Source organism: Tamandua tetradactyla, chromosome 10 (genome assembly GCF_023851605.1).
Source record: "Tamandua tetradactyla isolate mTamTet1 chromosome 10, mTamTet1.pri, whole genome shotgun sequence".
Lineage (NCBI taxonomy): Eukaryota > Metazoa > Chordata > Mammalia > Pilosa > Myrmecophagidae > Tamandua > Tamandua tetradactyla.
In genome coordinates this window covers 33,513,413-33,533,603 of record NC_135336.1, presented here as the reverse complement: position 1 = coordinate 33,533,603, position 20,191 = coordinate 33,513,413, and the positions used below count along the sequence as shown (strand labels likewise).

At 36.9% G+C, this 20,191-nt stretch overlaps 1 protein-coding gene across 3 annotated transcripts in view; it reads right to left on the bottom strand.

Moving 5' to 3' along the window:
- The window catches only part of CFAP44 (cilia and flagella associated protein 44), a 152,837-nt gene continuing 132,646 nt past the window's right edge, over positions 1–20,191 (bottom strand). For all 3 annotated transcript variants that reach the window (XM_077118363.1, XM_077118365.1, XM_077118364.1), the window contains 7 exons: positions 14,677–14,787; positions 13,399–13,529; positions 12,214–12,330; positions 11,090–11,291; positions 2,952–3,112; positions 1,597–1,731; positions 1–632 (listed from right to left, as the gene is read on the bottom strand). In XM_077118363.1, coding sequence (XP_076974478.1) covers positions 441–632; positions 1,597–1,731; positions 2,952–3,112; positions 11,090–11,291; positions 12,214–12,330; positions 13,399–13,529; positions 14,677–14,787 — 1,049 coding nt within the window. In that variant the 3' untranslated portion in view covers positions 1–440. The remainder of the gene's footprint in view (positions 633–1,596; positions 1,732–2,951; positions 3,113–11,089; positions 11,292–12,213; positions 12,331–13,398; positions 13,530–14,676; positions 14,788–20,191) is intronic.

Here is a 20,191-nt window from a genome sequence, read left to right as displayed (position 1 = left end):
TACTTTAAAACATCAAAGTTTATTTTCCAAGGATCAAATGCTTGAAAAGAAGTTTTCTCAAAGGGCTGCTAAAAGTTTTTCTTGCCAGTGGCTAAAAATTCAGATAACCAAAAGATTAATTTTCCAAAACAGGATATATTACAGATACTCTCTTGCAATTTTAAGATACAGCCTCCTGAGAGTTCATAGTAGGTTTCAAACAGATCCTCAATGGCCCAGTTTAATAATAAAGAAATGTTGGGTGCTGTATAGTTAATTCTAAGATAACCAAATTGGGGAAACATTAAAACTGCATGCCTGGATATGGGTATAGACTTTTTAGATGTAAACTTTTAGATAGACTTTAAAATAATGGGATTGGTGCAGGTGACAAAGAAACAGAATTTCTGGTGAATTACATATGTCAGAAAAATCTTCAGTGGTTTGAGATAAAAGCAATCTTAAAGGTCCATGGGCTTCATGTCATCACCTTGGGAAGACTGAATGGGCGGGAGGATAAGGCCATCCTTCCTACGCAAAATAGCAATCTCTTCCTTTAAGGCCAAAATCCTTTCTGCCTGGACTTCGATCAATTCGGTAACCTTCTGTCTCGCCACAATATCTGCTCTCCGAAGGCTCTGGAAGGCATTGCCCTGTGGAAAGAAAACACCTCCCTGCTTTAAAGTGTCATTTTGAAAGTGAAAAGCTTCCCTGCCATCACCTATCTGTTCGGAGTGCGTTACTGTCAATTTAGACAGCTACTGCTCCTTAATTTAAGGAACCTTAAATTCTTCCTTGAAATCCCACCATCCAATCTTTGAACCTTGGAAAGTAGTGTTTTAAGGACTATTTGAGATATCCTTTATAAAGAGACTATATATATTACCTGGCATTTAGTAGGTGTTCAGCAACAGTAATTTCTTTTTCCATTCAACTGATCTCCTGCCGCCTTAAAGCACATGAAGTCAACAAATGTTTACTGACTGCTTACTCTGTGAAGACTTTTCTCAGACATTAATCTCATATACCACCTTGATTCTTCACTCAAAAATTCTTTGGTGAATAAAAGGGACTCCATATTCAGATTCTAGTCTTCCTTTCATGTCTACTCTCCAGTTATAAATCTTCTAAGTCCTCTTATTCATGCTCCATAGAATAAATCGTAGTCTTTCTCACTTCTGGGCATTTGCTTAGAATGTTTTATTAGATGAGTATGATCTACTGCATACTACATGTCAAGTGCTATGTTGGGTTGAAAGCCCATAAAAAGTAACAAACGTTTTAATAAGGAAGCATATAACATCCCACAGTTCAGCATGTTCACTTGAGCTGAAGTCAAATGAAATTGAAATATATGTTTGCCACTGAATAACTTTACCTCTCCATGATCAAAGTAAACCCCATAGCTTAGTGCTTACATGAGTACATGACACTAAAAGGCATTCAATAAAGCTGTCCCTCAGGTCCACTGTAATGCAGCTATTGTTGGCCCAGTGTCCTTAGGATCCCAGATGGGTCTAGAAATGGCCCAAGGTCAATCAGTTAATATTCTTGTAAGCAGGAAGTCTTATGGAACTTTCCCAGTTCTGACAAAGGGTCTGAAGAAAAGGAACATACCTGCTGGTTCTGCAGTGTATTCAACTGAGAATCAAGTTTCTTCTTTTCAATGCATAAGTCATTCATCTGGTGAAGCTTTTTGGTGTGCTCTTTTGTCTTCATCATCAATTCCCATCGCACTTGAGCAATTTTTTCCTACAGAACGGATTAAGTGAATAAGAGAAGAAATAAAGAGAAATCAATATATCCAGATTTGATCAAAACCATAAGGTAAATGAAGCAATATGCACATAGGAAAATACAATCCAGAACCAATTTGAGAATGCAGTCAGAAGCAACTACATCGAGTTTGGTTTGATGAAAGAAAAGATAAGAAGAATGTTAAGTATGCACAGAATAAGATAGCTACAGCTATAGATATCACCCCATTGTTGAAGAATGAAATTAATATTCATACTGAGTGCTGGTATTATATTACTTAAAAGAAGGAATGATCTTTTAAGCAGCAAACTTTCATATATTGTTCTTTCCCCAGACTTGGCCTAGGATCCTCTTGAATGGCCATACATCTACAAAATGGCTCTCCTTTGCTTTCCTATTGCTCCAACAAATTATTTTAGATTGCATATATTATCTCTAATATGTGATAATACAGGCCAGTCCTAATAGGGACCAGTTATGCTGACATGAACACTTTAATAATTAGTTTCTTCAAATCACAATGATAAATCTTAGATTAGCAAAGATGAGACAGGGCCACTGGACAAGATAGCACTGGGACACTCTCCTCTGACCCTATCTGTCAATGAGATAAGATGGGAAAATGGAAAAATCATAAAAATTTATGGTCTTATAAATCTTTGTAAAAGGTCCTGTCTCTGAATCAGGCGGAAACTAGAGTTCTGCTTCATCTCATGGCTTGGGGAACAATATATAGGCATTAAATTCTTCTAAGACCCTACCAGTCAAATAGTTTATGCCTTATTAAAAAATTCATATTGAGGGATGTTTTCTAATTTCCAGATTCTGACAGCACGCAAAAGGTATGCAATAATTCAATTAGGAACTGCAGACAAAGCAGTTCCATCTCTAACCCCATTAGAGCATTTACATAAATATTAATGAAAGACTCAAAATGGAATCTTTCCATAATCTTTCATGCCTTTTTTGCCATCATATTTACATGCCTTCTGGCCCCTAAATCTCAGTTCTGGTGGCTTCATCCAGAGGTAGATAAATCTCTCCAATTACGTGAATAGTAAGGAAGCCAAGGCAGGCTTAAGAGGGAGAGCCAAGGGAGGTTAACACACATCCATCTCAACTGCACAGGTTTGTAAGAACCATTTAAGGCTCACTGTGATTTCTTGCCTCCACCCAGATTTAACCAAGATAGATCTATGCCCTCTTATCTTTACCTCCCACATCTTCATTTCCTTTGCATTCAAGAGCTCTTTTCGAAGTTTTTTAATCTTTAGTTCTTCAAGTGTTGTATTAACAGAAAGTGTCTGAAGGGCTTCTAGGTCTATCACACGGCCAAACTTGCTCATCATTAGTTGATGGACTGTTTCTTCCATTTCTATAAGAAGACAGTCTTCTTAGGTTATTCATTGGCTCCCATTTAGTTATTAAATGACCAACACAAATAACAATAAGTTCTATGGAATATCTTTTGCAAGAAGATGGCAAAAGATTTCATGTTACCAGTTGAGTTTTCTCCTCTGAGGCTTTTCACTTGCTATTGTCCTCACTTTAAATGCCCATTTCTGCATTATGTATTTTCATCTTCTTCAAAATCCTGTGAAAAACTGAATCATCTTTCCCAAATGACCTACTTGCTCTTACCTACTATTCATCAATCTGTTAACAGGCCCAACTATATTAGGAACTCTTTGATTTGAATGTTGATCTCTGCAGCATTAGTGTTAAGAATAGAGCAGGCACTAAACAATGTACCCATATACAAGTAAAAATTAAAGTCCTTATAGTGGCACACAAAGCCCTACGTGATCTGCCCTGCCCCGTATTATCTCTCCAGCATCCTTTCCCATACCACCCCTTTGCAATCTACTTCACTTTAACCCCACTGTACTTCTTTCTGCTTCTCAAACATATTGGAATTAATCCCACCTCAGCTCCTGATGTAGACTGAATTGTGTTTTGACATGTTCTTGTTACCTCAGTTAAGATGTAGCCCAGTTGAACCAGATTAGGTTTTAATACAGAATACTGAAGTCCTTAATAAGTGAAGTGAAAGTCAGATGGAGAGAGAAGGCACAGGGATCAAGTAGAAGCTGGAAGTCAAAAGAACACATGTGACAGAAAAAGCAAAGACCAGGCATTACTGGCAGCCAATACCAGAATGCCACAGTGTTCAGGGAGAAAGCATCACCTGGCTGATGCCTTGATTTGGGAATTCTTGTAGCCTGAAAACTGGTGAGCCAATTCCTGTTGTTTAAGCCAGTTCATTGTATGATACTTGTTTTAGCATCAGGAAGCTAAAACAGCTCCTCTGGTCTGGAATATTCTTCCCAGATACCCACATGTCTCATTAAGATCAGCCCATTTTCCAAAAGCAAGTTGTAAGCTAAAGACTCATTTCCTAATTCTGAGGGTCTTACTTAAGAGCAACACCCTCTTGGGTCGTGTCGCTGCAGCCAATTGGTAATACCAGGGTCATTAAGACGAGCACTTGGCTGCCCCTCCCACGATGTTTAAAGGTGTTCACTGCCTGATGTGAAGATAATGGAGGAGCTTTCAGTAAGGTTGATCATAGGTATGTGACCTCAGAGGAGTCTGAAATTTTAATATGAAGATATGTGGACTCTTAATTCAATGAAATCTTTTCAGCAAGACACCTTGCTGCAATGGAATTGAGGGGCTAAGATTCAGGCCAGAAAGATTCATATGACGTAACTTTATTCTTAGAGATGCTGGGAAAAGATACCTGGGTCTTGAAGATAATTACTTGAAATATGTCGGGGAGTGTGCCAGTTTGAAGGATTATGTGCCCTAGAAAAGCCATGTCTTAATCCTGATCCATTTTGTGGAGGCAGCCATTTATTTTAATCCCTATTCAATATTGTAGGTTGGAAACGTGATTAGATTATCTCCACCGAGATGTGACACACCCAATTGTGGGTATTAACCTTTGATTAGAGGGAGATGTGACTCCACCTGTTCCAGGAGGGTCTTGATTAGTGATTAATTTGGAATCCTTTAATAGAGGAACCATTTTGGAAAAAGCTGCAGAGTCCAGAGAGCCGTGAGAACCATGAAAGCTCACGCAGCCAGAAACCTTTGGAGATGAAGAAGGAAAATGCCCCAGGGGAGCTTCATGAAGTAGGAAACCTGGAGAGAAAGCTAGTAGAAGTTACCGTGTTTGCCATATGTCTTTCCAATTGGGAGAGAAATCCTGAACTTCATCGGCCTTTCTTAAGTGAAGGAATAAAATTGAAGGGTGTTTTTCTTAGAACACTATCAGATTTATCTAACCAAGAATTTGAGGATTTATTTAATAAGGTAGTCCTGGCTTTGCATGGTTCCAATATGCATGAGCATCAGTTGCTACAGTTAAGTTAAATAACTCCAGTCTGCAGTAAAAATTTCAGTTACCACAGTGCTGTGAATGATTGCATCAAGTACAGACTTTGCTGCTAGATCTTTTGTCCATAAATCATTATGCAAATAACAAATATGCATCATGATTGATTATAAATCACAATAATTCCTTCAAAGTCTGCTTTGGTCACTGAGCATCTGTTACCCAGTTCACGTGCAAACAACAGTGTGTAGCCTCATGTCTCCCAGTGTGACATTTTACAAAAATGGATAACAGAAAGAGCGACTTGGTCAACAAAAATGATGGGGCAGTGAGGAAATGCAAAGTAATAATGCTGGAAGTGAAATTGTATGTGGTTAGAAAATGGTGAGAGCAAAGCCAAGATAGGAAGAGACCTAGGCCCACATGAAGCATAGTATGAACCACATTGAATAATATAAATATGAAAAACAAGATAAAGTAACTTTAACATCTTCTAGCATAAACTACACTAAGAACAGGAAGCCTCTCAGTTGAAACAGAGCATTTACCCTCAATTTTGGATTGAAGACTGTAGTAGAAGACAAATCCCAATCAGTCTGACTAGCATTCAGGTCAAAGCATTGAAGTTAGTTGCTGCATTGAAAGAAAACGTTTCATTACAAGGAGACCGAAAAAGAACATTTTGCCATCAGTAGAGGCTGGTTTCATCGTTTCAGAAGTCAGCATGAACTGATTAATATTAAAGTATCTGTTGATTCAGATAAAGATACTGTGGTGAAGTTTATGCTCAGATTCCAAAAATTACAGTTAGTTCTTGTTTTACATAGTAGTGTAGGGTAGTACTATACAAAAAGTTTTGCAGGATTCAAATGGAATGGAAAAGGAGTTATAGAAGATATAGCTGACTGTGGAAATGTTGACACTGCTGCCATTCAAGAGACTTTAGATGCAGCCAGAGGAACTTAATGAAGGTGACTCATTGACATAAATGAGAAAAGTGGTTGTGATGAAAAGGATGGAGATGTCTCAGAAGAAGTGATTCTGGCAAGAAACTTCACATTAAAGGAACGCTTGATGACACTGAAAGTGCAAAGGATAAAATTTTGGATGCTCATCCAAACTTAGGAGTATGATAGTTGGCACATCATAGAAAAGATGGTAGCGCATATTGTAAGTTAAATGATGAGAAGGAAAGCTGTTAAAACTACTCTTGATAAATTTTTTACAAAGAAATAAAATTTTAATTCTCCATGTTAAACAAAAAAAGAGCCAGTCCTTGTTCTTTAATCAGGGAGAATCAAATCTTAGCAAGTGTGTCACTTTCCCAGTAAGCCCTTCTCTGGGCAGTCTCCCAGAGACCTCATCACTCTCTTTCTCAGTCCCTCTTTTATTTTTCTTTTTAGCAGTAATCACCATCTAACATGTCATATACTTTACTTACTTTGTTATTGTCTTTCCCCTGAATAAGAACACTGGAACACTTGGGGAAAATTCCTCTTGTGGGGCCTGAGCATCTACAAAAATGTAATCTTGTACCAAAACTTGTTTCCTCAGGTCACCAGACTGTCCTCTATGTGAATTCTGAGGGCCCTAATGTATAATGAGATGATACAGCTTTGTTATAGTGCAGAAATCTGAATTTAGGCATAACTGTCACGACTGAATTACAGGCATGTAACTGGCCTGGCTGCTGCCTTGCGGGAGGCACCATTCACTTTCTAGCCTATGTGAGGGTGCCCCACCGACTTCTGCAATGGTGGCTGTAGTGATCAGCCATGCAGAGGAAATGATGGTTGGGTGGTTGGCACAGGTGTGGCTAGCCTGTGGCTGCCTGCCTGGCCTCTCTCACTAAGAGCCTTGACTTCCCCAGCTATCCTTACATAGTGGGGTGCTCTCTCTCACGGCAGCCTGATGGATGATGACATGTACTCTGGTCCTGTCTCTCCTTCTGTGGAGCCAGCCTAGTGCACTTCCTGTGACCCCACTGGGCCAGCCAGTGCTCACTGAAGACGTAAAGCCTGAGGGGATGCTCACTACCCACTTGCTCCCTGGAGTGGGGAACTTAGCCCTTCCCACCCGCATCTTCTACGTCTTCCTCTTCCTCCCACTGGGTCTGGGGTGGAAGGAGGAAACAACAACCCGCCAGTGCTGTTACTGGTAAGACTTTGTTCTCTGCGGTTACAGCAAAGAAACCCCGCCCCTAGTTTTACCTTCAGAATTAGGAAACCATTCTTCACCCAGATTTGCAACATGCTTTCAGAAAATGGGCTGGGGAGGGGGGGGGAGAGGAAAGAACCAAAAGTCACTGAATGAAACTTCTGTCATATGGAGCTATTACTTTTTTTTTCGGCTAACACTGATAAAATTTGAGTACTTCATTTCATCTTCTTCACACATATTCCAAAACTGAAAATTTACCCAAATTGAAATGTGTTTCTTTCCTCCTTTACATACTAGTTTATTCCTTTACTTTGGCAAATAGTACCTCCAGATATAAACAGCATTCACAGGCTCCAGGAGCCAAAGGCTTGTGAAGTACGTGGGAAACAACGCAGCTTCAAGACTATATCTGAGAAAACTGTGTCTTAAATAGTGTTATTCAAACACGGAGTCCTGAAGCGTAACTGTTATTTTATAATCCAGCGGCGGAACCACTGACACTCACATCACTGTTGTGGAAACTGGTTGACTGGCTGACCACCATATTTTCCTTATTTCTTGCTAGAGTCATGTGCTTTACCTCCTTTTGACTCATAGGTAGAAATTCATTTCAATTCCTATAATGCTAGTTGATTTTTTGGGGTCATCTGATTCAGGTACAGTCAATGTTTAAGAAATTAGCCTTGGAATAGTCTGGAAGTCTGAAGTGAAATCCAGAGGGTATGTTTATTAATTAGACTATTAGGAGTCTTGGTACTTTAAGAAATTTAACTGCTAGCTCTGTAAAGATCATCTTTATGAACATATTAGCATTTTAGTATCATTATTTCATTCTTTGCATTCTTCTTTCTTTCAAAAATTTTCCTCTTAAAAACAGTAAAATGTAGCATGGGTATTGTATATGTTATAGCTTATTTGGCTGTTAAATAGATATTTTAGAGAATTTGCATATACCTGGTGGTATTAAAAATCATGTTTACTGACAAGAAAAATCCTAAATCCTGACACACTTACAAAATTTTATCTATTATGATCTCTCAGACTACTTTCAGGTTTCTCAGTTCATTAGAGCAAAGCAAATACCATGCTTCCTATCTTCTATATGACTTCATACATTTCACATCTAATTTCCATTCTTTCTAATTTAAGCAATTATTTAAAAATCTGCCTAAGGCATTATTGCAAATTAATTGACATAAACTTATTTTTTTCAAAATACTGATTCTTTCTAGAGTAGATTTCATTAATGTATAAAAGGAAAATAATCCTTTGAAAAAGCAATAAAAGGACATTTTATTGCTTATGATGGTTGATGTTTTCTGTGATATCCTCCATATTTTTGTATATCTGAACTATTTCATAATGTAAAATAATAACACAGAGTAGAGAACATACAGTCTAGAGGAGACCTAGGTTAGTAGTGACAAAAAGAGAGTTGTCAGTGGAAGGATGGGGGGGTCAGGGAGGGCGGGGCATCAGGAATGCAGGAGACAGAAGTCCTGGGGGTGGGGAGAGCGCAACATTTTTTTTAAACAAACATTCCTCTTGTTCCTTCTGCTGGAGAGAAAGCTTATAGTTTTAAGGGCAGCTCCCAATTCTTTTAGATCTTGGAATTAGAGACAAAAGAGCCAATGTAGTGATTTGAAGATGTATGCACCCCAGAAAAACAAGTTCTTAAATGTAATCTGTCCTTGTGGATGTGACCCTTTGTAAACAAACCCTTCTGATGAGGCTACATCAGTTAAGGTGTGACCCACCTCAATCAGGATGGGTCATAATCTTAACACTGAAGTCGTTTATAAGAAAATGAAATTCAGACAGAGATAAAGAAAGTCACAAGAATCAAGAGACTGAACAGAATCCAGAAGGTAAAGAAGAGACCAGGAGACACCGCCAGGTGCTTTGCCTTGTGACAAGGATGACCATCAGCCAGTCTCCGGATGCCCCAGTCTTGGGGAGAAAGCATTGCCTTGATGATACCTTGATTTGGACATTTTCCTGGCCTCAAAATCATAAGCTAATAAATTCCCATTGTTTAAGCTGAACTGCTTCATTATATTTGCTTAATCAGCCTAGGAAACTATAACAGGAAGAAAAATAACTGTCTAAATGGTAGTTTTATAGGAGAGTGGGATTAACTCTCTAGTACTCATAGGTGTGAAACTCTTCATTATCCATTCATCCATCCATCTAGCTATTATTTATTGAGTCATTACTTCGCCCAAGGATTATACCATGTGCTAGAAGGGATATAGACACATATTAGGCAGAAAGAAGAGCACAATAAATTTACCACATGATGAGGCAAGTAAGACATATATGCAAATTACTACCTTTCAGAGATGGGAAGTAAAAGATCATGTCTAGAGAAAATGATCAAGGAGAGCTTAATGAGGGCACCGAAAATGAGTCTTAAGTAAGAGTAGGATTTTAATAGGAAAAGATAATAAAGATAATACATCATTTTCAGAAAAAGAATGCTATTGGTCCGTGCAGCATGTATAATGAAAAATAAAATTGGACTTGGAGTAAAGACATGTGAGTTCTAGACTCACTGCTACTGGTCTCTGACATTTATGTTTTTCATTTGAAAAATGAGGATACTAATATCTACCAGGTAATAATCATTCTTTTCAACCAATATTTATTAAGCAATGACTATGGGCAAATGCTGTGCCAGGTGCTGGTAATATTTTTAAAATGGTATAATGAAAAAAACTTTGACATGTAGAGTGACAGATGCTTTAAAAAGTCATAAAATAAGTGTCATAACATTTATGTTTCTATTCAGTGGGATTAGTATATGGTAGGGAATTCTTTTCAGTTTGGCTAAATCAAAAAGGAACCCTTCATACTTTTCATATAACCTTATTTCTCTAAGCAAACATATAAGTAATAAAAAGATTTGTGAGAGACAGAAAGCTGCAGGGCTATGCAATTCCACAAATAAAAGAAGCCCAACATGTCCAAAGTAGGAAAGGGAAAACTAAATCCATACCTATACATATTGTAGTGTAGCTGCAAAACATAAAAGACAAAAGGAGCAGCATAAAAGTAACCATGGAGAAGAAAAAATATTATTTAAAAAATTAGATTGACAATTGACACCTCAATGACAAAAAAACACAGAAGTCAGTGGAATATCTTTGAAGGAGGTAGAGTAAATACCTATCAATCTAGAATTGTGTCTTGAGTAGAACTATACCTCCAAATGGTATAAATTTGTAGCTTTCTTTTGGAATCATTTTCCTTTTTCCTGGATGAAGATATAAATATTTAAGACAAATAAAGAATAGTGAGCGAATACATTTTTAAGTATAGAGGTAAGTCTAAACAATTATTGCATTGACAAAATAATAGTAATAATAGTGTCCACTGGGGAGTTGCTTACAAAGAAAAATAATTAAAATATCAAGCACTAAATTACAGTAAAAAACATTCAAAGTAGTTCTTCATGTCCTGTGTATACATATGTACACATACACATATAGTGGTTGACCCTGGGGAAAGAGACAGCAGGTGGTATTAGAAAGAGAAAGGGCTTCAATTGCATCCTCAATACTTTATCAAGTTGGGTAGTGCATACATGGGTTATTATTATATTATCCTATATAAAACACTTTGTAATGAAAAGAAATAGATTCTACAAGAAAAGATTCATTCTTTATAAATAGGAGAGTGATCATTCAATATCAGGAGAGATCCTAAGTACGGAGATGAGATTCTTGCTTCCTGCCTCAGCAGTCCTGCTTCTATAATTATTTATTGTTTTCAAAGTTGGAGACAGTTACTTGAATGCTTCCCTCTTTTACCAATAAAATTATTAAATAATACATGGGCTTAGTTACTCACTCTGTATAGTTTTTGCCATCTCTCTCTTTTCTCTGATGAGCTGTTTACGCCTCTCCCAGCATTCTTTGTTAAGTTTTTGCTGTTGGACATTTTCCTCCTGGAGCTGTAAGATTCTGTCTTGCAGCCGTCCCAAGGATTGGTTAGAAAATACCAAAGTACCAGAAAGATCAGTAGGTATTTCTCCAAATGCCACGTACTCTATCTGAAAAAACAAAACAAAGACAAAAAAATAAATACAAATTTATCAATTAAATGTAAAGGAATAGAAAAGCATAAAGGAAGCAATTTCTTCTCTCTCCCTCATTTAGGTTATTGCCTTTGGACTTCTTTCTTGCCACTGAGTGCAGTAACCAGGTCAAGGAAGGAAGTAAGATAGTGAACCATATTATATCCCTCTTGGGAGAGCAATCTCCTCTCACAGACCATGCCTAATATCTGCTGCATAATGATAGAACAAACATTTCAGCGCTGGCATATTAGGTCAGATGGCTAAATTATAACTAATCCAGTATGTGTCAGATTACACAGAACACATGGAGGCCTGGTTTTGGATTTTTCTTCTAAAACACAGCTTTCTCTTTTAACCTGACAAAATAAGGCATAGAGGGCCTTCTTGCTCATTGACCGGTATTTCTGCATTTTAATTTAAATTGCAGATCAAGTAGAGAATGGAAATGAATAAAGAATGAGAAAAGAGAGGAAGAATATTTTGCTTTCATCTTGCACCCTCATTAATAAATAGCAATTAAGTGACATTAATTCTTGCACCATTAGTTCAAGTCTAGTCTCAAGATGATGTGAAAAGTGATGTGTTCCAGATCCAAAATTTTTACCTCCAAGCCATTCCATTCTTAAGTCATAAGGTTCCTCATTTCTACAGAACTGAAATGATTTAACTTTCAAAGTGATAGTGGGCCACAGGAAAATGTACACGTTTTAATGTTACTATTTTATAACAATCTGACAACAGATGAGATAAGGTGAGATGTCATTCTACATGTAGAATTCTCAGCCTAGGACCGTGATTCTCCCCACTTAGTGACCCATGCATCTTTCTCTGGAAAAGCCTGGTGAGATGATTCTTCTGCTCAGGTAGTGATGAGCACACTCTCCAGACCCATCACCTGGTGAAGTTTCAGCGGAATTACAACCAGTAGTTCATTCAGCTGCTGCTGCTTCTCTCGCTGATAAGCTTCCAGGGCCTCCTCTGCTGCATTCAGATTAGTTGCCACAACTTTTACCTGTAGAAAAGAAAGCACCATGTTTGAAATGTTGAGAAGATTCAATGAACTTACATCTAAAACAATTAACGAAAGCTTCTTAGGAGGGAGTAAAGGCATTAGCAGGATCTTCTCTGTTGGGTTGTGATCAGATAGATGATACCAATTTGCAGACCAGGAATGTATTACTATTTTCTTCCAGCTAAGTGATGATGCACACCGTTTTTGCACTCAAACTCCCCAGAGTTGTCAGAGTTTAAAAGTAAGAGCTCATAAGAAATGTCCTTATCTCCTTCTTCATTGCTACATAAAAAGTAGCTCTCAGCATGGAACATCTCTGTCGGTGGCAAGAATCTTTTTTGGTCAAAATGACTTCAATAAATTAAAGGAAAAAGCCCTCTGAAGCAATGAAACTACTAACTACACTATGTTTAAAGCACATACTTCATCTCCTAAAAAACTTGAAAGTTTTCTAAATCACTTCTCATTTGCAAAAGGAGAAGCAATCTATCAAAAATATTTCTGAATATGAATCCAGTTAAGTGATGTTGCTCTAGACATGAATAGCTAAGTGGGGAAATGAGCAAATATAAGAAATCGACAGGAATAAACTACAAGTTTGGAGTTAGTGATCTCCAATATGGGGTGTATACACTCTAGAGAGTCAACAAAATGATTTCTCAGGGTGCAGAAAGGAAATATCAGAATTTCTATTTCTATTTATTTTTATCTCATCCTTTTCCATTTCAATCTTTGTGAATGTTTCATGAAGTCCAAAATATGTTAATTAATTAATATAATTTATAAATGAATATATATTAATGGGGGTATGTGCTTAGGAAGCATTTTACTTGTAAAATTATATAATCAGATGACTTTAAAGATTGATGATTTAGAGAAAGTCCAGTCACCAAAGGAGTAATACCTCCCATCATGACTGTTCTTGAGAAAAAAATGGATATAACATTTGAGATGTTTCTTTTCTAGGGAGAAGTACTAACAGTTATCATTGCTATGAAATGGCAATATTATAACTGGGAGGATGTTGGCCTGTTAGGAGAGGATTAAAGAGCAGGCTGAACACTATACCTTTTTGGACAATGTATCATATTCCTTTTTGAGGTTATCAATAATTTTCTTTTCTTCAACCAAGCTCTCCTCAATGTCGAGCCTTTTCTCTCGAAGTTGAAGGGCCAGTTCAAAAAGAGCTGGATCACAGTCTGAAAATACAGTTACAATAAAAAAATAAGCCCCATCGGTTATGGAATACAGCAGTATTACATGTGTGGACTTTGGAGCTTTGGAATAAAACCCACTTGTAGATCCACTCTAGCACATTTACGCTACACTACGGTTCCATTGTTCGAGGTAGAAATTACAAATAGTACTAATAATCATGACAGAAACTATGCTAGCACTGTTGTTCTGAGCCAGGCTTTATGTAAGGCCCTTTAGGTTCACTATCCTGCTCAGGCTCACAGACTCTGCAAGGTAGAAATTATTGTCCCATTTTATCGGAAACATGGCGCTTTCCTTTCTACCCCTAAGTCTCAGAGAGGTCGCATAGCTCGTAGTGACAGGATGGGATTCAAGCCCAGTATCTCTGAGTCATTTCCACTTTATATCACACTCAAAAAGACATTTATCTACCAAGTTACAGGCAAAGAATGTAATAATAAAAAAGAGCACCACCATGGAAGTTAGGACCTTAATTCTAGCCTTAAACTAGCTTTGTTCAAGTCATTTAACCTTGCTGTAAAATAACAAGTTGCATTACAAGATCATCAAGCGCTCATCAACTCTGAAGTATGGACTTAAGAAGACTCTTAAAAAAAATTGCTGGTTAAAACTTTGTATGAAATGAATAGAAAAACAAATTTTAGGTCACAAAAGTTATTTAATTTCTACTGAATCATTCATTTAGTGAGACTGCGTGAATATTGGCATGCTTGTTCTAGATGGTTTCACTGAAAACCCATGAACATAAATTGACAATCCTCTCCAGGAAACAGCATCAAAATCGCCCTTACAAAACAGATTTGAAATGCAAAAATGTGTATGGGTTTGTCAAAAAGAGGGAGCATTAGAGGAAAATCGAATATGATCTGGTGTTTCTTTATCAAATGAAACACGGCCTAAGGACTCTGAATCAACTGAAGGTTGTCTGCAGATCACTCAGTTGGTCACCCATAAATGCTGTCTAAGAGAATAGTTAATAAATACCCACTAGGCTGTACTTCAAAAATTTTAAACTACTTTTCCTTAAATTTTATTACAACAGAATTGAAAACAAGAAAATATCCCTTCTCAGTTTTGCTGATCCATATTTACAGTTCACAGAGATCACACAGTTTTAATCCAATTTACTTGTGGGGCAGACTGAATCATCAAAAACTTCATCTTCAGATCCAGACTCATCCTCATCATTCTCCAAGCTGGACTCATCTTCACTTGATTCATCACTTTCCTCATCTTCATCTAAGGAGAACAGAGAACATTGTTTGCAAAAAAGTTCCTGTGTCAAACTAGATCCTGGGTTTTTTAAGTAAAGTATTTTTCAGTAAGTTAATTGCTAGGAATATAACAAGAGATAAAGCAGAAATATTTTCAGAAGAGTTTAAAATGGTTAAGGATGGAATGGCTAAGCACACAAATGCCTCCAAAGAGTTGTATAGCGACCAATACTTTAATTCAGAAGGAGTTGAGACTAAGCTGCCAAACTGCTTGTGTTGTGGCCCACCTAACATATGTCCACAATTTCTAAGTCATAAAATGCTCTGAAAACATAAAAGACTGTCATAACTTAACCGAAGTTATGTAATACTATATACAGCCTTTATTAAACCTACTAAATATGAATATTCATGTTTTGCTGTAAAAGTATTAGGTATCTGATTTTGGAGCACTGCACCAGACCTCTGGAAGTGTTATATCATATACAATATCTCTAAATATATTAAAATTTCTGGATGCTAAAACACATCCACCCCCAAGAGTTTTAGGTAAGGGGTTGTAGACTTCACCTCATTTTCCTTAAAAACACAATTTCTGTTTTATGGATTAAACAAATTGAAGATTAAAGATGGACCTCGTACATGTTAAAAGATTGCTTATATTTAATATTTCTCTTAGAGTTACTTTAAGTGATCTGCACCACATTATGAAGTGAATTAGCAAAGGTTACAATTAGACTTTCACATTTTTTACATAGACACTGTTTTGGAGAAGATGAAGGAGACCTACTTTACCCTTTTCTTCCCACTAAGTACAATGAATAACCCTGGGTATTATATGTAAAACACACACAAGAAGACTCTGAAAATGGAGAGAAGAAAGCAGATTAATTATGTTTCTCAGAACCCAAGAACAACTCTGTGGTGAGCTTCTTCTTCTTTTTACTTCATTATATCTTAGGCTTGGAGATGAAGAAGTTGGCAACAGGCATACAAACACCAACAGGCAAAGGTAAAGAAAGCCCCAACAAAAACCTGCTTTCTGAAGCTAAAGGACTAGGCAATGGCAAACCTAGCAAGACAGAAAACTTTTAGAAAACAGCCATTCTACTCCATGCAAACAACCAAAGAAAAATCTCACTTCCACCCATACAAGCAAAGACCAAGTAGGAAGCCAGGCATTCACCTTCATGAGGCTTCAACGAGACACCTCAACATTTCCTCGGGGATGGTATCAGAGAAGACCCAGTAAAGAGCTAGGACATTTATCCAATCTGGCTGGAAATGAGGCACCCTCCCCAAGGTGTTCTACCTTGTGGATACCACAAGGGTAGCCTGGGCTTTTCCAGACCCACACCCTCCCCAGTAGTAACAAGTTGCTTTTATCCCTCTCTGCAGGGCTGGAGTCAGAAGAGACTTGGTGGACAGTTAGGAATTTTCTCATTGCCCCAAGTTATCGAGACCATCCCCACCATGGTGTCAGCAGTGACCATGGGAACACCCATACGCACACAGCAGAAATAAGGAGGCGTCCACTAGGCTGTCAGTAGAAGCCAAGTGGGGAGTTTGGAGCTCTGCCTCCACCTGGCAGTATTAAGGAGGTACCCACTCCTTCCGCTGCAGAATGATGCCAGAGAAAGCCAAGTAAAGTAAATTTTAAATAAGATCCAGATCTCATAACACAATACACAAGTGTCCAAATTTTAACCAAAGCACACTTTCCATACCTATAACCAAGAAGATCTCAAACTGAATGAAAACAGACAATGCTTCAGCAAAGAAACAGAAAGTCTCAGCAAAGAAATAAAAGATGTAAAAGAAGACCTAAGTGGAAATTGTAGGACTGAAAACTGCAAAACCCAAAATAAAAACTCAATAGATAGGCTCAGCAACAGAATGGTGGGGCCAAAAAAAGAGTAAGTGAACTTGAAGATAGAACAATAGAATAACCCAATCTGAACAACAGAAAGAAAAGAGAGTGCAAAAAGAAGAAATTCAGAGCCTCAGGAACTTATGGGACTATAATAAAAGATTTGACATTCATGTCATTGGAATGCCAGAAAGAGAAAAGGAAGCAGGTGGGGCTTCAAAACTACTGAAAGAAATAATGGTTGGAAATATCTTAAATTTGGCAAAAGACATACACCTACAGATTCCAGAAGCTGAATGAACCCCAAACAGGATAAAGTCCAAGAACTCTAAGCCAAAACACACCATCGTCAAACTACTGAAAACTAACACAAAGAAAAAAATCTTGAAAGCAGTGAGAGAAAGTGATACCTTACCTGCAAGGGATAAACTATTGGAATGGCAGTGGATTTGTCATCAGAAATCAAGGAGGACAGAAGGAAATAGCACAGTAATTTCCGAGTGCTGAAAGAAAAGAAATTGTCAACTTGCAATCACATATCCAGCAAACAGTTTTGCAGAAATAAAGGGAAAAACAAAACATTCACAGATGAAGCAAAAATAAGAAGACTTGTGACCAGAAAACCTACCCTGAGAGAATGACTAAAGGAAGTTCTCTAAACAGAAAGTAACTGATGAAGGAAGAAGCCTTGGAACATCAGGAAAGAACAAAGACAGTGAGCAAAAATATGGGTATATACAATAGATTTTCCTTCTCCACTTAACTTTTCTAAATTATGTTTGATGGTTGAAGCAAAAATTATTACTGTCTGATGTGGTTCAAAATGTATACAGAAGAAACATTTAAGGCAATTATGTTATCACAGGGGAGGGGAAAGGTCATAAAATCAGGTAAATTTCTATACTTCACCTAAACTGGTAGAGTGATGATAGCAGTAGACTGGGATAAATTATGTTAAATAATGTAATATCTACAGCAACCACTTTAAAAATCTATCAAAAGAAATACACTAAAAAAACTAGATACGGTCAAAATGAAATTCTAAAACATTTTCAAGTAGTCCACAGGAAGGTAGGAGTGGCTTTATTAATATGAGACAAAGTAGACTTCAGAGCAAAGAAAGAAAAGAAAATTACCAGAGACAGAGTAGGACCTCATATAATGATAAAAAAGATCACTCTACCTAGAAGACATAACAATCTTAAATGTGTATGCACTAAAAAATAGCGCTCCAAAATATGTGACGCATATTTTGAAAGGAGAAATACACAATCTGTGCTTTGTATTTTTGGGGACTTCAATACTCCATTCTCAAAACTGATATAATAACTAGACAGAAAATCAGCAAGTATATAGAACTCAAAATACCATCAACCAAACAGGATCTAATTAACAGTAATAGACCACTCCACCCCAAACAGCAGAATACACATTCTTCTCTAGTGCTCACGGTACGTATATCACATAACATATATGCATAACATAGACCATATGCCAGACCAGAAAACAAACTGCAACAAGGATTAAAAAGTGAACTCATGCAGAGTGTGTTCTCTGACCACAATGGAATCAAACTGGAAAGCAATAAGAGAAAGATGACAGGAACATTTCTAAACAGTTGGGAACTAAACAACACACTTCTAAATAGACTGATCCTCATCATTCATGCATTCCATATTTGTAAATTTGCCTACTCACTAAATTTTATTTATAACCCCCCCCCCCAATCAATACTCATGTGCGTTTGTTGTCATTTGTGGCTATGTGCAGAATGGCAAAAAAAATCGAGTTACCTGATGCTTCAGTCCCTAGCTGAGGCCTAACAAGGTGATGCTATGTCTTCCTGTTGCAGTTCTCACACTGAAGTGTCCTTTGTAGTATTTTTCTTGTCATGTTCTCCACATCATTGTGCTTTTTGTTGGTGAGTTTGCTATTTAAAATTGTCCTAAGTGTAACACTGAAGTGCTGTCTAGGGTTCCTAAGTGCAAAAAAAAGGCTGTGGCATGCCTTATGGAGAATATATTTGTATTCGATAAGCTTCCTTTAGCAATGAGTTATAGTGCTGTTCACTGTGAGTTCATACTAATGAATCATATATATATTACATACAGTCTTTAAATAGAAACACACATAAAACAAGGTTATATATTCATTGGCTGATGAAAACGTGGTGACCAGAGGCTCACCATACTTCCCCTAGGAGCAATGGTTCAATTTTTATTAATTCAATGTTCATAGTGACTTTATAGAACATAAATACTGTGAATAATGAAAATCAACTGCAGTCCAAGAGACAAAGAAGAAGTCTCAAGAGAAGAAAATCCTACATTAATCTGGATGAAAATATAAATTATCAAAATACATGGGATATGGCTAAAACAGTTGTGAGAGGGAATTTTTTTTTATAGTACTACAGCAGGGCAAAGTAAAAACAAAGGCAGTAGAAAGAAGGAAATACTAAAGATAAGAAAACGAATCAATGAATCTGGAAAGAGAATTAACAGAAAAAAATCAAACAAAGAGCTGGTTCTTGAAAAGATCAGTAAAACTGATAAACCTCTAGGAAGATGAAAGAAAGAAAGAAACACAATGTACTGATATCAGATACTACAGACCCTACAGAAATTAAAAGGATAACAAGGAAATACTCTCAACACTCTACACAAATAAATTTCGCAACTTAGATAAAATGGGCAAACTGCTTGAAAAACATCACCTACCACAGTTCACCCAATATGAAATACATAATATGAATTCTTCAATAACTATTAAGGAAATTTAATTCATAATTTTAAAACTCCCCCAAAAGTAATCTCCATATGCAAATATTTCATTAGAGAATTCTACCAAATGTTTAACAGTTTTAAAGAATATCTTCCATTAAATCAAAGAGAGAACACATAACTAATTTTATAAAGCTATTATTACCCTTATCCTAAAACCAGACAAAGTCAGTACAGAAAAATAATAGCATTCACAAATACAGATGCAAAATTTCTTAACAAAATATAAGCAAATAGAAATCAAAAATATATAGAAAGAATTATAAACCATGAATGACTAAGGGGAATTCATTCCAGGGATGCAGGTTTGGTTTAATAATCAATAATTAGTTGATATAATCTGCCCTATTAACAAGCTAAAAAGAAGCAATCACACGCTCATACTGATTGAGGCAGAAGAACATCTGACAAAACTCAACACCTATTCAGGATAAGAACTCAAAGAAAAATAGGAATATAGGGGAACTTCCTCATCTTGATAAAGAGTATCTACAAAACGCCTGTGGTAACATTATACTTAAAGGTGAAGGACTGCTTTCCCTCTAAAAATTGGAAACAAAGCAAGCATGCCAGCTCTTACCACTGTATGTCAACAAAGTACAATAAGTCAAGAAAAGGAAATAAGAGATATAAAGATTGGAAAGAAAAAGGTAAAACTATCATTGTTTGCAGATGACATGGTTGTCTGCATAGAATATCTTGAGGAATCTACCAAAAACCTCCTAAAAATAATAAATGAGGTCTCAAGATACCAGATAACCATATAAAAATCAATC